Here is a 16,613-nt window from a genome sequence, read left to right as displayed (position 1 = left end):
TGTCCTGTCAGTTAAACGGGAACACAACTGCTTTATGAGGGATTAGAGCGAAATGTCAATCAACGGATTGGGTTTCACACAAAATTCAAAAACAACATGAAAAAAACTGATGAGCGAGTCATCTTACACCTTCACGTTACTCACGAAATATATTTATGTATGACAACTTTCTCAGAGCTGTGAATGCGAGTATGTTGAGCTGTTGAAGTTCGAAAGACTTGACTATATATTTTATATTTCCAATGTATGTACTGTAAAATGAACCAACATTGTGACAATTGCAGTGTTATTGTTTTGTTAACTCTCCTAAATACACATTCTTTGTGTCACAGCGAGCTTTATGAATCTTAAGATTTTAAGAGTGTCTCTGTTTAAATAATATTAGTGATGGGCAAAGATTAATCGCGATTAATTGATTCGAAATAAAAGTGTGTGTTTACATAATAAATGTGTGTGTACTGTGTATAATTATTTTGTAGATAAAAATACACACATATGCATGTATTTATTTAAACAACTGACATGTATATTAAACTGTATAAATATTTATACATAATTTATATTATATATAAATATTTTATATATAAATAACACATTTCTTCTTAAATATATACATGCAGTTGTGTGTATTTATATATACAAAATAATTTTGTACAGTAAACACACATTTATTATGTAAACACAAACTTTTATTTTGGATGTGATTAATCGCAATTGATCGTTGCCCAGCACTTTATTTAGTTTATAATATATGAATGTAATATAAAGATATATGTAAAGATTTACTTTCAGTGAAAAAAATATCAGACGGCACTGATCATTTCAAAGAATTGGTGCAATAATGACTCGTGCTTTAACATCTATATGTAACGCTGAGACAATGAAGACCACGAGGGACATTTTTACAACACAGGAAGTCTAGCGGGAGAGATGCTTTCATTTTTGCTATGCCAAGGAAATGCACTCATTATTATCACCTCACACACACACACACACTCTCTTTCTTGTGTCTGGCGCAGGTGTCATGGCAGAACCCATCTGTGTGTGAGTGTCGTGTCTTTGTCACACTGATCTCCTTCGCTATCAAACAGCGCTACCTCACCCGCCCTCCGGCTGTGTAAACCTAGAGCTGTGAATAATTCAAGGGAACTGGCCTAGGTTCACACACACACACACACATACACCCTCAGGACATACACAAAGCACGGTGTTGTCGGCTGGCCTACGGGACATGGGGACCACTTTTAAACCCATGTGTCTCAATAACACATCTCATTTATCAATGCTAGATGTGAGATGACGTGCGCTTTTGTCCCTCATATGTGCGTAATCCACCAAACTCGCCTTTAAGAAGGGAAAAAAGCGTGCAGGTACAAAGCAGTCTCTTATTTCAGGTGCTGTCCACTTCTCCTCGCCGAACAGGTTGCTGAAGACATTCACGTCGCATAATAAAAGTCTTTAAGGCAGTCTGAGTAGACCAAACCCGTGATATGAAACTCAACAAAGCCGTGAAGTATTCTGAATGCAAAGATACAAATCTTAAAAAAAGTTACGGCACAAATGAATGGGTAGAAACTGCACTGATGTAAAAAGCCTATAATACTTTATAATAAATGGTTTTTTTTTTTTTATAATTATTATTTCACTTATCCCATCTTAATGTAACAAAAAAAGAGAGAGAAAATGTACACTTTACTTAATGTCCTAACGCATTATTTCTCTGTAACTGTAACCAAAGTTTTATTGTGTTTTACTGCATTATAATTATTATATTATAATTACGTAATTCATATAATAATGTATTATGGCTTACAGCTATGAAAACCTTTTCACAATATTCTAATTTAGAATTTGGGGTTTTCATAAGCTGTAAGCCATAATCATCAAAATTATAACAAATAAAGGCTTGAAATATCTCACTTTGCATGTGATGAGTCTATATAATATGTTAGTTTCTCCTTTTAAGTTGAATTACTGAAATAAATGAACTTTTCCACAGTATCGAGTTTCACCTGTATAATAACCCTTAATTTTGGTGATGTTAGAAGATCAGAAATAATAACGTTTTGGCTTTATAGTCATGGCTGTTAAATCAATATGAAGCACAAAAACAGTGTTAGGACTTGAGGTCAATCTTACACGTTTCAAATAAAATGGGACATTAGCAGACTGCAAAAAAAAGATGGATAAGTGTCCAGTACTTTTGAAAGCAGTATTATTTTTAAACTGGAGAAAAATAAACCCTATGGACTCTCATGAGTACAGTCATTCATTGGTACTCTAAAAGCGCCAACGACTTCACAGAATCTGAACTATGCCACAGTATAATGAACGAGTGGGTCATAATGGTTTTGTTCTTTAGTAAAACAGGCCTGATCGTACATTCAGCTCGAGTGCATTCCTCTGGCGAGAGCTTTTGAAAGTGAATGACAGCTGAATAGCAGGCGGAAGAAGATCCATGAACCGAAGACATCAGCAGTCATTCTTGATCAAATCCCCTGACATGAATTTTTATCATCTTGACACTAAATCACCACTAATCTCCTCATACACTCGGCCAATTATCTCACTGGTAACTGAAAGTAAAATAACAAAAAACAGCTTTACGTGGACAATTGAGAGAGCTTTTGTGCTACAACTGAGTGATTGGATGAATAGTATGTTCTGTAAGTTACATACTAAGTTTCTTCAATCAATTGCTCTGTAGGGAAGATATAATACAGGTATATTGCTATTAGTCTGGACCCTAGAAATACAAGCTAAAGAGATGAGAGAAATCTCTTTTTGAATGTTCTACACATCATTTTGAAAGGTCAAAAATATCTTGGGTAAATCATAAAGCATTACCATTATTCTCAATGGCAGTTGCTTGGTTGGCGCATGAAGTAGGTGAACTTGATTTCACCAAGTACAACATGTTTCTGAATCAGCATTTGTGTTGATCCTGGAACAACATTCAAATCAACCAATGAGAATTGAGGAAGAATTTTACAGTTTATGTCAATTATTCGCCTATCATTTCCCCTCTGATATTAGGAATAAGTTAGAAGTAGGTGTATAGGGTTAGAAGTACATTGTCGGATATTAAATATGTTGACTCAGGAACAGGTCTTACTTGGCAAAATCATGGTGACCAATGGAGTAGAAGTAGGCCTAGAAAATATATAGTTGCCTGGAGCCAAAGGATAATTACATCCTGACAACTGATTGGCTGATTGCCCTTATATTTTGCTTGCTAAACATTTTATTTTGGCAGAATACAAAGATAATTTGAATGCCGTCAATAAAGAAAGTTGATTTGTCTTTTGCCGAAGGGGCTAACCAATCCAGTCTTGAACCCTTGGAGATGGCACATCAACTTTAAACCCAGGCTTATTAGGAAAAACATACTATTTCTGAAAAAGACACTACCTTGTTTCTTGCACACTAAACAACACTTTCAAAATGAGAGGTCCAGTGAATGGAGCTGAAAGATTTTCAGTTTTATACAAAAAAGATGTATGGAAATCTGGCAACCAGTTGCGTATATCACAATGTACATATCACGGCAGTTCAGAAATGAAATGTCCAGTAAGTAGCACTAAAAGTTTTAATGCTCCATTGTGTTTACCTACACTAAACCCTACCCTCAACCTAACCGTTAGTGTTAAACGTAAGATAAAAATGCATTTCCTGAAGCAACCATGCACATTTAGTTTGTTCACACAAGTCTTTGAGCTCTTTTACTATGATTCAAGTGCAATACTGTACTAGCTGAGCTACCGAGCAAGTTTACTATCCATCATCAAAATTCATTAGTTTACAAATCATGCACTATATGCAAATGTTTTGAGGTCCTAACATAGTATTGTGCACGGAATCATCCAAAAACAAGTTTTTATTAATGGATAATCTGCCCCATTAAACATAATTTGAGTGAAAATAAATAAAAGTTGCTGGTGTTTTGCTGCCACGAGTGTTCATTTCAGATTAACAATAAAGTATGTATAGGTATGCTTTGAAATTTGAAATTGGATATCTATGTGCAATGAGCCTATGTTGCAAAACTCACAGTTGAGGTGGAACCTCACATAGAGGATAGGCCTATGCTACACAACTAAGATTTGGAAAAGTTGAGACCTTTTGGTTGGTTCGGTTAGCACAAATCCTCAAATTCATTCTCAACCTCAACTTCAAAACAAACCACACACTATTCAGTCAACTGCATCATGTCTTCCAAATATATCCCCTCCTTACGCAGAGATTTCAAAAAGCAGCTGCACGAAGATCCATGATGTCATTCTTCCTTCCTCTACAGGGAGTGACGTACTCGCACGCTCTGTGTGTCTCATCCTCTCTCCTGTCCCGTTTCCCGCTTTTAAAACATTTGAGTGATCCCAACTCCTTTTCCATGTGGTGGACACACACTGGGTTTCCAATTTTCCTACAGAAATGAACCTTAACTGACGTACGGTGACAAAAAAAGAAGATATCTGAGTAATACGTCAAGCACGTTTGGGTTGAACTGTTGTTCTGAACAAGCCTCCATTTTATCATTACATTCAAAGTCCTGTATTTCTCTTACATTACAAATTCATAGAATACAGAAAAGAACATGTCCTCATGTTGACAGCCAACAACTGGAAGCTGGTTAACATTTCACTACAAATGTAACTGAGGATTTATCAAATAGCCAATTCACTTTGATCAAGATATACCAGCTTAAAGGCACATTCCCATCGGAAACCATTCTTTCTGCAACAACTTGTTAAAACAATATGATTAATTCCATTAGACCCCTTTAAACCCTAATCATCCTGCAGAAAGTGGATCTTCTTTCCCCAAACAAACTACCAACAAATGTTTTGATGCAATTGGATTAACTGAACTTAGGTGTGTCGACGTCATTGGCCATTTTGTCTGTATGCAGTAGCCATGAGTATACTGGGAATATACTGGAATTGATTTTCCTGATGAACGGTTCTTGAAAGTCGTCATTTCTCTAACGCAGACAAAACTCCATGAATACTCAGCAGTGTATTCACATCAGCCAAAAATACTCAAAAGTCATGGGCTTGAACCAGGTGAATCACTCCCTTACCAAATATGTCGAAGTAGTTCACTTATTCATGGTATTCATTACTCCCGTCATGTCCAACTTGAAATGAACCGATAGCTGTTACTGTGTTATGTGTTCTTAAAACTTATGAGACTAATTTACTAACAGAGGAATATTCAGTTCAGTTTTGTTGCATTAAATGACACGCCAAAAATAATAATAATACAGCTAATAAATGTCTATAAAGACTTTTTTTGTTTAGTACAACTGTTAAAGCTGATGTCTATAAAAATGGTTTATAAACAATGGTTATTTCGAATATAACTAATGTACTTTTTTTAATTGCTAAGTGGAAATCGAGTACACTCGTAAATTGCTAAGTGGAAACAGAGTTCACTCGTAAAGTTCCGTGTAATTCCCATCCCTACTAATGAATCTCTTTGGACACAGATACAAGCTGTTGGAGAGAAAAGAAGCTCTGGGTCTGTATTCACAAAGCTTCTCAAACTACAGGAGTTGGTTTAGGATTTGATTGCCAAAGCTACCCTCTTGTCTCTATATATCCGAGTACACAACTGATCCGGAAACAGCCCTTGGGACTCTGAGACGCTTTGTAAATGCGGACCCGGAGGTCGGAGGGATAGGAGGAACCGCCACCGCAGAGCTACGCTAGGTCACTGTATACAGTACCTCCTTATGAGTGAGCTCCAGCCAGGCGGTATAGAGGTGGACGCTCCGCACCCCACTGGAGTCCAGCAGGTGCAGGCTGTCCTGCGTAGACCACGGGAGAGAAAGCGGCGATTAGAACGTATGATGAACCCCACAGATGTTGAAAGCCCCTTTAAAGTAGCAGCAGACGCTAGTAAAACCAGCCCCAAAGCATTGACATTTAACAGAGATGTCTGTGTGATGACCTACAAAACCGGATTAATGAAACAACCAAGGACCGAGGTCTTGGTTTGATTACTTGGCCCGACCCAAGTTTAATTCCACCCCCTTCCCGCTTTCTACGTCGTACGTTTTGAGTCTGTGTTTAGTTATCAAAAGCTACAATTACATGCAACCAAACAATCCATTAATAAATGGATTGAAGGCTCAATCGGACTGAAAAGCCTTCATGTAAACACTTTAGTCAATCTTACTGAGCTCGATTAGAATGAGATTTCAATCGGATTGACAGTTTCAGCCATTGAATCCAACTATCTCATTTAGGTGATTTAGAAAATGTCTTGTGAATCGGATTTTAAAGTTTCGGGTGCATATAAAAAGAACTTTCAGAATCTGAAATAGGATTGGATTCATTCGCTCACTACAATGGGGTCCAAGTGAACCGAACCCACCGTTTTCTCGACTCGAGTGCTTTCACACCAACCAACCAAACAAACCGAACTTTGGTGTCAAGTGAACTTGTTCTACTAGGAAAGCTTTAGCGTGAATGCATCCAAAATCAACTTGAGTGACATGTACATACATGTGTTACGGACTTAATTAAATAACACAAACTGATCCTGAATTTAGTTGAGTTTGTATGTATATTTGAAGTTCACGTGAGAAAAAAAGGTTAAACTGTAAAACTATCTTCACTCATGCTCTGTTAGGTAAACTAATCCACAAAGAAAATTGGTTTATCACTGACTTTTTAGCTAGATCTATTCACAGTGCATTTGGTATAATAACTCAAATAACTAATTCAATCTGTTAGTATGTCCAAAAACAATAAAAGCAGCAGTAAATTCCCAATCCTGAACATTTTTCCAGCATCTATATGACCTCTCTGTAAACCTGCCCGCTTCCGTCACACCCATCCGTAGGCTAAATTAAATGAACTGGCGCCCTTTCCATTGACCAGCATGCTTGCTTGCTTGCCTTGAGACCCTAAATCCACTTACTTTTCTTCCAATATTGTGCAATCATCTTTATTAGGTCAACTAGACAGTGACAAACTGTTTTTGAGTTATTTGTTTTAGCATTGCTGAAGAGAGAAAGGTTTCTTCCTTACTATCAAGTTTTTTTCTTTCTTTCCCAGTGGTCTCGTGTTTGCTCACTGTGGATATAAGTACTGGCACCCTGTTAAGCTTCTTTGTGATCCACTGTGCTTTGATATTAGCGATTTAGAAATGAAGCCGTGTTGAACTGAATTGAGTTCAACATGGCATGTGTTAAATAGTTTTTATGTAGTGCACAATTATGTACACCTAAGTAGTTTTATGTCTGTAGGGGGCTAAATATATACACATACATTTTTTATACAAAAAAAACAACGTTACAAGGACAAACGACATAATTCTTTTTAATTTCTGAGAATTAAAATTGATCAAATGTATATAATATTCCCTTCTTACAAAAATATCTTGCATTTGTCCTGCCAGCTGAAACTGACACATAAGTTAATTAAAGTTAAAGTTATATGGGGATGTCTGGGAATTTAGATTAGTGTCTGTGATATATATCCAGCATGTAATGAGTACTAAGCTCGAATCCAGTTCTAAGCTGCAGGTAAATTGAAAGGACCGAAATTAACTGTGAGAACTGCAGTGTGTGCAAAGACTGCAGTCACTGTAAATACAGCAAAACACGATGACTCGGGCATAGTCTGAAGTTGCTACACTACCAATAGAATACTATTATACTATAAACATAAAATATATCCTCAAGTGGTGACCAAGCGGCAACCTTCCGGTCTCTCTCTTGAATCGAACACGGAAGTGACTTGCAATTGCAACTGCAATTCATCAACTGGCCGCTAGAGACAGGCTGCAAAAGAGAGTCAATCCCATAGACCCCCCCATGTTAATATGCCCAACTTTAAAGCATAAAAAATATATATATATTATTAAAAATGTTTTCTTTTTTCTTTTTGGTCTATATAGCTAATTTTGGACTTCATGACAACTGTGAGGGGGGTGAATATTTTTATAACTCATCTGTTTAAATGATATTAAGCCTTAGAGTGTAATATAAAATCGTTCGAAATCACATACTCTCTTGAGTAGGTACAATTTTGAATAAGTAATTACTACACGACAGCTAAAAAAAAAAGTTTGTTCCATGTAGTATACGTGTGTAGTATGAATGTGATCTTGATGTACTACATTCGCCATGCTGTCATTATCATGTGACCTACCGGCGTCAGCTACGTCGCTTCACTGCCGTTCGCAAATCCTCTCCCGTGGGTACAGTAAAGTGTCCAGAGTAAGCACACTTCCGAATCACGCTGGAAGTAGTATGTCATCCGGGTACTTGTTGCCTACTCTTTTACGAGTAGAGTGAATTCCGACAATATAGTAGGGAAGCATGCGATTTCTGAGCCTCTCACGTCACATTATATAACGTCGCTTTCGCACATTCACTTTTTTCCCCTATGTCCTTGAGGCACACCATCCCCCTTCAAATGAATGGATTTGCAGCATTCTCTTAGCGTGAACTCTAGTGTGTACTGTGTACGCAGCCACGAGCTTTTATACATTCACCCTCTGACCCCATAAATTAAGCATTGGGCATTAGGTATGACTAAGGCACTTTGTCTTTCTATAAGTTCCTTTAAAGTGCAGCGGTACCTTAAAAGGTTGTGAAAGTCCGAGGAGATTCCATCTAAAATCCTCTGAAATCCCAACAGGCCTCTCTCTGGCGCTGTGCGGAGGTGATAATCAGGGGAAGCATTAACTGATTGTGGAGGAATGTCTTTAGATCTGGACAGTATACCTGCTCTTGACAGTTCTCACACTCCGCGAGACATGGCTCGAGACGGGACTTAGTGAGCGTGACACTGCCGTCGGTTATTCTCACAGAGACTGGCTCTCCTGTGCCAGTGTGCCAGTTTGTGTGCGTGCGTGTGTGTGTGTGTGTGTGTGTGTGTGTGTGTGTGTGTGTGTGTGTTTGATCGATCAATTCACCGTGGTAAATCACCACACACACTCAACAACAGCTGCAGGCTGTCACACACTTGCTGCTTCTCTGGCCTCCCTGTTACTTTTTACAGTGTGTGTGTGTGTGTGTGTGTGTGTGTGTGTGTGTGTGTGTGTGTGTGTGTGTGTGTGTGTGTGTGTGTGTGTGTGTGTGTGTGTGTGTGTCGGAGGCAGGTGGAGTATTTTTGACACAGCCGTGTGTGAGGACTCCCACTTGGCTGGTGGTCTAACACGTTGTGTTTATTTAGTATCCGTGTATAAACGCATGTGTGTGTGTGTGTGTGTGTGTGTGTGTGTGTGTGTGTGTGTGTGTGTGTGTGTGTGTGTGTGTTCCACCAATAGCAACCCAGGCTGGACATAAAAGTCCTTTTTTAACTATTATGCTCAATCACAACAAAACTAGCAAACACTGCATAACCCATTGTATACTACATAGGTAACAATTCACAATGCATACTAGGTGCTCGCATGTCCAAAACTCACTTACATAATGCTAAAGTGTTGTGAATGGTTGCTTTACTAGTCAACGTCCAAACATCCCATCCAAATGTATATAATATTCTCTTATTCGATGTAAGTCTATCATTTTATCGTCCACCAACTGAAAATCACAAGCTCAGTGCTTTAAAAAAACGAAGAATACACCTCTCCTGTCCAAATCTCAATTTTCCATACCATCCATTTTTTTGTACTACAAATACTTAATACATGACAAAACAATAAAATGATAATAAACTTTTCTGTGTTGTCGTATCTTGACAAAAAACCAACAAACCACAAGTCTGAGATATCGCCGTCAACTAATGTCTTTACAAGAAACCGCATTAGTCGTTTCGCAGTAAATTAAAAACACAGTCGTAAACTCCCTTGAAATTCGAGACATCCTCATTGTTTCCGTCTCCAACTACTTGCTCACTTATACGAGTACAAGGATATGCTTGAAGACTACATTGAAAACCATCTTAAAAGCAGGTTTATGAAACTCAAGTTGGAGTCTCTTACAAGCAGGAAGACTCTTGGCACATCCCAAATGGCATATTCAGTTTCTGATGTTCAGGGCTTGGAAGAGTCGAGAATCACAGGACTGAAATAAAGACGACTGTGTCTTTTGTTACCAAAGCGCATGAGTTTTTTTTTTTTAGCTTTACATGAATCATGTGGCCTCCAGTTAGCAGACTGTCTTTCAGTGTCTGGCAACATGGAGAGGGCAATGCTAGATAAACTCTAGTCATAATCGTATTGTGGAAGAGTAAGCAGCGCATGCAAAAACATGCTAGTAAGTGCATTTAGACTTAATTAAGCAATCTCGTGCAAACGCGCTGTTGCCTTTGGGTGTGGAAGCATTGGAAAACAAACTCCAGTTGAGTGAAATGCAATGCAAGTCAAACAGAGAGAATCCGATAACTGCTATTAAATAATCTCCTGTCTTCCTCAGGTCAGATACAAGTGGAAAGAAAGAAAACCATCGTGGGAACAAACACCGTCTATGAATTGTCCTGTTTTTGCGGAAGAATCTTCAGGAACAACCGTTCCAACAGTTAAAGGCAAAGATGACTTTATATCTTACCTTGTTGTAGTAGTGAAGCTGAACCGAATGCCACTGGCCATCACTGACTCCACCTGGTACGAAAGGTGCAACCGTTGTTTTAGACTCACCTAGGAGAGAAATATGGGGAAAAAATGTATTAAAGAGATGGAAGAAAGGCATGTACGTTAACGTTGTATTGTACTTTGAATTTTTATGTTACCAACTCCTAAACTCCAACTCCAACAACGCAAGCTACTAACAAAAGTAGCAAACTTCATATATTTATGTGGCCAATATATTTTTAAATATATACCTACACTATAAAAAAAATTGCTGCGATTATTTATCACAACTTAAAATCCAACATTGTTTCAACTTTAAAAAGTATGTGTTCAAGCTTGACTTAAAATATTAAGTTTAGTTAACTTTAGTTTAGTTTGGTTAAGTTGGATATTTAAGTTATCTCAACAAATTTTAACTAATCGCAGCCACATATTTTTTACAGTGTATTAGATTATATAATCTAGTTTTGCAATACATGTATTATATTTTTTTATTTATATCGACTTTATCTGGCATAAAACCAATTAGGATCTCAATTTAGGGTGAAATAATTTACACAAAATATCACTAATAAAAAGAATAATATATAACTATAATAAAAATATTTAATTGTATATTTTACACAAAACTAACAAAACAAGGGCACAAATGACTCTGTAAATCTTTTTGAAACAAATAATTTCCATGAACTGTCTGAACAAATACATTTAAATGAAGTTTCTCTCTAACACTGAGTTGTATATGGATTAACTGCAAGTTTAAAAAGTTGGTGAAGACAGTAAATTACTGTAAATGTTCAACGTGCTGCATTTATGAGTACACCATAAAAACAGACATAGCTCAAAGTGTGTGTTTTGGCATGCGATAAAGGTCTTTTTGTATAAATTGTGTCTTTGTCACCTCTGGTGCAATATAAAGTAATTTAGTGGCTACAGCACAAAGCTTCTAACATAAACTATCCATCATGTTTAGATATTCTCTCTCATCAATAGAGTTCATTCAGAGGGTAGGGGCGCAAAAATGTACATTGGGTTTAGAGGAATATTTACCCAAGGCAGGAGTACCTACTGGTATTCGTAAAGAACAACCCAAGATTGTGCCCTCATTGATAAACAATTGCAACATTGTCTAAGAAATGTATCAATTTAGATTTTTTTTTAAACCTAATATATTTTTGATGAAATTTGGCGCATTCTTGCACTCTTGATCACTGAAAAACTAAGAATGGTGGTCCAGCCCCTTGACCAGATGGTCAACAGAACAGTATTAGTTAAAGTGTCATGGGTTACAGCATGTAAAACAGGCTCCACAGCATGACACCGCATTGTTCTCTTTGTCTGGGAAAGATTTATGTATGCTATAAGATCAACAGTCCCATTATAGGGCTGTGCTCATCTTGTGTTATTTATAACTGCCTGTGAGCTAAAGTGTGTGTGTGTGTGTGCGAGAGAGAGAGAGAGAATGCATGTTTGCGCAAGTGTGTCTTCCCCTGCACATGCATGGAGAGGTTAGAAAGACCAGCTGGGGTCACGGCATAGCCTCATTAAGGTTTGGACACTTTACGACTTTGAAATTCTTTGTTGTAAACACATCCACCTTAGAGCAGTTTTCTCTCAAAGTGACACATGACTGCACAAACAAGCTGTTTAGCGTGGCATGACGTCACCTCAGGTCACTGTATATTGTCAACAACACTTTTCTGCTGTCCCAGGAGTAAATATGACAAACAGTCCAAATACATACTCTATAGAAGTATACAAATGCCTAAGCAAATGCTTGGCCAAAACATTGCAAGTGCATGGTCCTCTATGCATGAGGTGCGTTACTGTTGCTTTAACATACCTCAGTATTTAAAGAAGTGAGAGCTACCTTCAAAATGTCTGTCCCATTACACTGAGCATGTTGTAATTTGTGTAGCTAGCTGTAAACGTGTTGACAATTTGGCTAACTTTAGCTAACATGCTCTGCAAAATTCTCTTTGAAGAGTGCTAAAATGCTGAGAATGCATACTTGCATTGGGTTATAAATTGTGGACTGACACCTAATGACATGTAAAATCAAGCATGAGTAAAAAGGTTTGTGTTCACATACATGAGCAGAGTATTGGTTAGGGGTGCATTAAATGTCTGTGCTATATCTGTTATTAGCAAATAGATTTTTCCATTTCATTGGTATATATCTGTGATTTTTTGCTAATTTCCCACATTTTTACATATAGATTCTCTCGGTTTATCTTCCATAGGATAAAAACAATCATTGTCTGAAAATATCGGCTAGATTTTTAATATCAGTGCATCTCAACTAATGTTGACGCTAAGGTGACCTGGGCTTCCCGTTTGTTACAGTGTCGTACCTGCTGAGAAGGTGAGTTGAATCTGTTCCTCTATGATCTCCACAGCTATGAAGTCGTGTTTCTCGTTAAAACGACCGTTGTAAAGTAAAAGGGCGTTTCTCTCTTTTGTGGCAAACCTGGACAGAAAAAAACATTGATCAGAACAACCAGAACTACAGGTTTTATTGAATGTCTACACTACCCCCTCATAAATATGTAACCCTATAAAGTTTTGATTGCACCTATTTCCTCATATGTTAGAATTTACGACCTAAACCAATTGAGCTACAAGAAACCTCCCAGCCAGACAGAAGAAATAACATCTATTAATCAAGGAAGGAAAAGAAAAAAATCAGAGGGGAAGTAAACGTAAGACCAGTGGTCTAGAAACAGGAACTGGTTCCTCTGCCTTGGGCGGCACATCCCACCTCTATCATGCCTGAGCCGTGGCACAGAGGGCAGAGGAGTCAGAGACCAGCTGCTCCACAGGAAAATGATACAAATAAAGAATAACACTGATAGTACTCTCTCAAAACTTAGCCCTTCCTGTTTTTACACAGCACAGGAGCCCAAATATTTCTCTGGTACCCCTGTCTCAACATGTGTTGCTTAATTTTCAACTTTACAGTTTATAAAAAAAAAATAATCCACATGTCTTTCTAACTTTAAAAAAAGTCTACATAAAGGGCAAAAATGATTTGAGCTTGACATTAGAATTATCAATGTATGACCCAGAATGAGTAGAAGATGAGTCCAGGCATGCCAACTAGCCAGACAGAGCTCAAGGGCTCCTTATGCAACCTCTTCAACAAATTACCCTTTACAGCATGCAAAGCTTTGGGCAGATGTGTCAGTGTAACAAGAAGATAAATGGGGGCATGAGACTTGAGGTCAGAAGTAATTTTCTTGTCAAATATAACCCAGTACTTACATGAAGGAAACAGTGAAGTGGAATCTCTGTTTCAGGCCTCGGAAGGTAATGAAGGACTGTCCGGGAAAGCTGCGGGTTGTCATCTCACAGAAAGGTTTCTCGAACTCTCCAGAAGGGCAATTGCACGTGAAGCCACCCACTAGCAGGTTGACACACTCACCTCCATTTTTACATACTCCGGGGACACAGCGGCCAGAGCGGGCATCTAATTCACAGTTCTCACCTACAGAGGATTATCAGAAGTCTGTAAAGTTGCAGTGAATTTAAAGAACTAAAAGTATTGGAATACTGATTCAACCTTTTTATTTGATCACTGCAACGCAAGGTAAATTGTTACAGAGGAAAGTAACCCAAGCTGCAAACAGTGTCTCAGTGAGAAAACATCTACACTGGTCTGACTCTATACGGCAGGGCTCTCCAGCTCTTGTTCTGTAGGGCCAGTTAGACTCCTGCTGAGTTTAGCTTTAACCTAATCCAAATACACCCCAACAAGCTAATCAAGGTGTTTCAGACTTACTTAAAATTACAGGTAGGTGTGTTAAATTGGAATTGGTACAACTCTGCAGGACACTGGCAGTCCAGGACTGGAGCTGAAGAGCCCTGCAATACTGGCCTTAAATCAAAGTTTGAGCTCTGACTTAAGTCTCAGCTTTCCATACGGAAGCACTTGACAATCCAAAAGTTCCTCTATGGCTCCACCAATTCCCTTACCGAAGATGGACACACAGATCATGCAGTGTTATATATCAACCATTATCCAGACAAGATCTGGACAAAGGGTGTTTATGTGTGGTGGGGGAACAGGATGGCAGTCCCTGTGCCTGTAATGACCCCTGATTTCCTTGGGATAATCTTTCTCTTGGAGGGAAATAGACAGATCTGTTTCCCTCTAATGTGAGAAAGCCAGAAAGGGATAGATGTTGAGGGGCAGGCTGTCATCGCCATCATAATGGACGCAGAATACCTGGAGTTGAACTGTGACCTTCAAAGCACTAAAGGAGGTGATTAGAGGGGTAATTAGCCTTTATAAATAAGGGGGGAGGTGGGTTGGAATGACAGAGGAGCCTCCCAATTGGAGATTGATCAGATATAGCCATCACAGTCTTTCATGTTATATTCGTTCTTTAAGACACAAAGCTTTATTTCACATGGTATGGCCTATCTGATCTGAAGTTAGTCACAGGTGGACACATCATTCCTCGTGTTTGTCCACCTGTGACATGGACATCCTGACTTTTGGATCTGAAGGCAGTGGGTCTGGTGGTTTTCCCTATTTGTGGTTTACCCCAAATGACTGATGCTGAGCAAACCTCATGCTCACCAGGGCAGCATTCCTTTAGCTCCTGACAAAACACTGCTCCCTAACCACAAACCACACTACTACATATTCCAGCAAGTGAGTGTACAGACTAAACACACAAATGCTGTGTGCCATAACATGTTTTGCACTCACCTGTGAAGTCGTCTAGACACTCGCAGCTGTACCCTCCTTCTCGACTGCGGCAGCGGCCATTGTTGCGGCATGGTCCTGAGTAGCACAGGTCAATCTCGGTCTCGCAGTAGTCGCCGGTAAAGCCAGCCGGACAACGGCAGCGCAGGCCATTAATGGGATGGATTGGTCTGAAGAGAACAGTGTCAGAAGCTATGAAAGGCGGAGAGCTGTCGAACTTTAACACAGAGACACATTTCATGTAGTTTTCGCAAGGTTCCCGCAGGCAGATGTTGTCATCAAACGGAAGGACACTTTGGCTGGATATTTTCCGTAACAGAGTTCGGTTCAGGTAGATTTGCTCCTGAAGTTCTTCCGAAGGGAAGTAGCGGTCCGGGGCTCCTCCAGGAAGCAAGGCGGAGAAGGTGACATTGAGGATGTTGCCGCTGACATCCGTGTCATTCTGGACGTTGAAGACGAAAACTCCTTTGCGACTAGTTGAGAGGACCGCTGCCACACCTTCGGCAAATAGAGAGAGCAGAGGGGATAGGAAGCGTTCCTGGGACATGTTCTCCAGACGGACCGTGATGCTGTTTGTTAGCATCTCGTCAGTGATGATGGTCACACGGAGAGTACAGAAGGCCGTCACTTGGTGGATACCATCTAAAAGGGATAGAGACAACCAACCGTTAATAATTCAGTTTAACATTCCATGAAAGCACAACCTGCTTCTAGACTTGGAATTTTGGAATTTTGGAATGTTCAGGCTGGAAGTCAGCTGCTTCCGGAAGATATCAGTATACACTTCACACTGAGAAAGTCTGAATACTGTTTTTGGTTGGAGAAGAAAGCATGTTAACAGAGAAGATTACTACAAAGTTGCACCACAATTAGACAGATCATCTTGGTATCTTGCTTCAGGACACAAACTCGTCTTCGCTGTTGAAACTAATGCTATAAAAACCTTGACTTGACAACCGTAAAACACAGTAAATGCTTTCTTCCACAAAAGCACAAAACGGATTGGAATGCTTATAATGGGATTGTACATGATCTTAACTACGGAGCTTCCCACTGAATGGCAAAATTTAGCATACACATTTCCAGGATAGGGACAGTTGCTTCCACATTTGCCGATTTCATGATTTTCACTCAGGTCCTTGGGGTTGAGTTTTTGCTACACTGGCCATACATTTGCTATACTTTCAGCACAAGTGCGCAAGGAATTATGTATTCTCTTATTTTGCTTGTGATTACACTGTAAAACGGACAAAGTTCGAAAGCCTTTGTCCAAAGGGATAGTTCACTTAAAAATTCAAATCATTTACTCAACCTCATTTTGCTCAAGACCTTTAGACTTTCTTCTGTAAGACATAAAGAATATTCA

The 16,613-nt window shown here is 38.9% G+C and overlaps 1 protein-coding gene across 11 annotated transcripts in view; it reads right to left on the bottom strand.

Annotated features, from left to right (window-relative positions):
* The window catches only part of celsr1a (cadherin EGF LAG seven-pass G-type receptor 1a), a 94,012-nt gene that overhangs the window by 40,034 nt on the left and 37,365 nt on the right, over positions 1-16,613 (bottom strand). For 9 of the 11 annotated variants that reach the window (XM_079622250.1, XM_079622246.1, XM_079622249.1 and 6 more), the window contains exons 2-6: positions 15,251-15,889; positions 13,798-14,020; positions 12,888-13,003; positions 10,511-10,599; positions 5,729-5,809 (exon numbers count right to left, since the gene is read on the bottom strand). In XM_079622250.1, coding sequence (XP_079478376.1) covers positions 5,729-5,809; positions 10,511-10,599; positions 12,888-13,003; positions 13,798-14,020; positions 15,251-15,889 — 1,148 coding nt within the window. The remainder of the gene's footprint in view (positions 1-5,728; positions 5,810-10,510; positions 10,600-12,887; positions 13,004-13,797; positions 14,021-15,250; positions 15,890-16,613) is intronic. The other 2 variants (XM_079622247.1, XM_079622248.1) reach the window with 1 other exon arrangement.

This window comes from Phoxinus phoxinus (assembly GCF_949152265.1).
Source record: "Phoxinus phoxinus genome assembly, chromosome: 9".
Lineage (NCBI taxonomy): Eukaryota > Metazoa > Chordata > Actinopteri > Cypriniformes > Leuciscidae > Phoxinus > Phoxinus phoxinus.
This window is presented reverse-complemented; position numbering and strand designations above follow the sequence as displayed.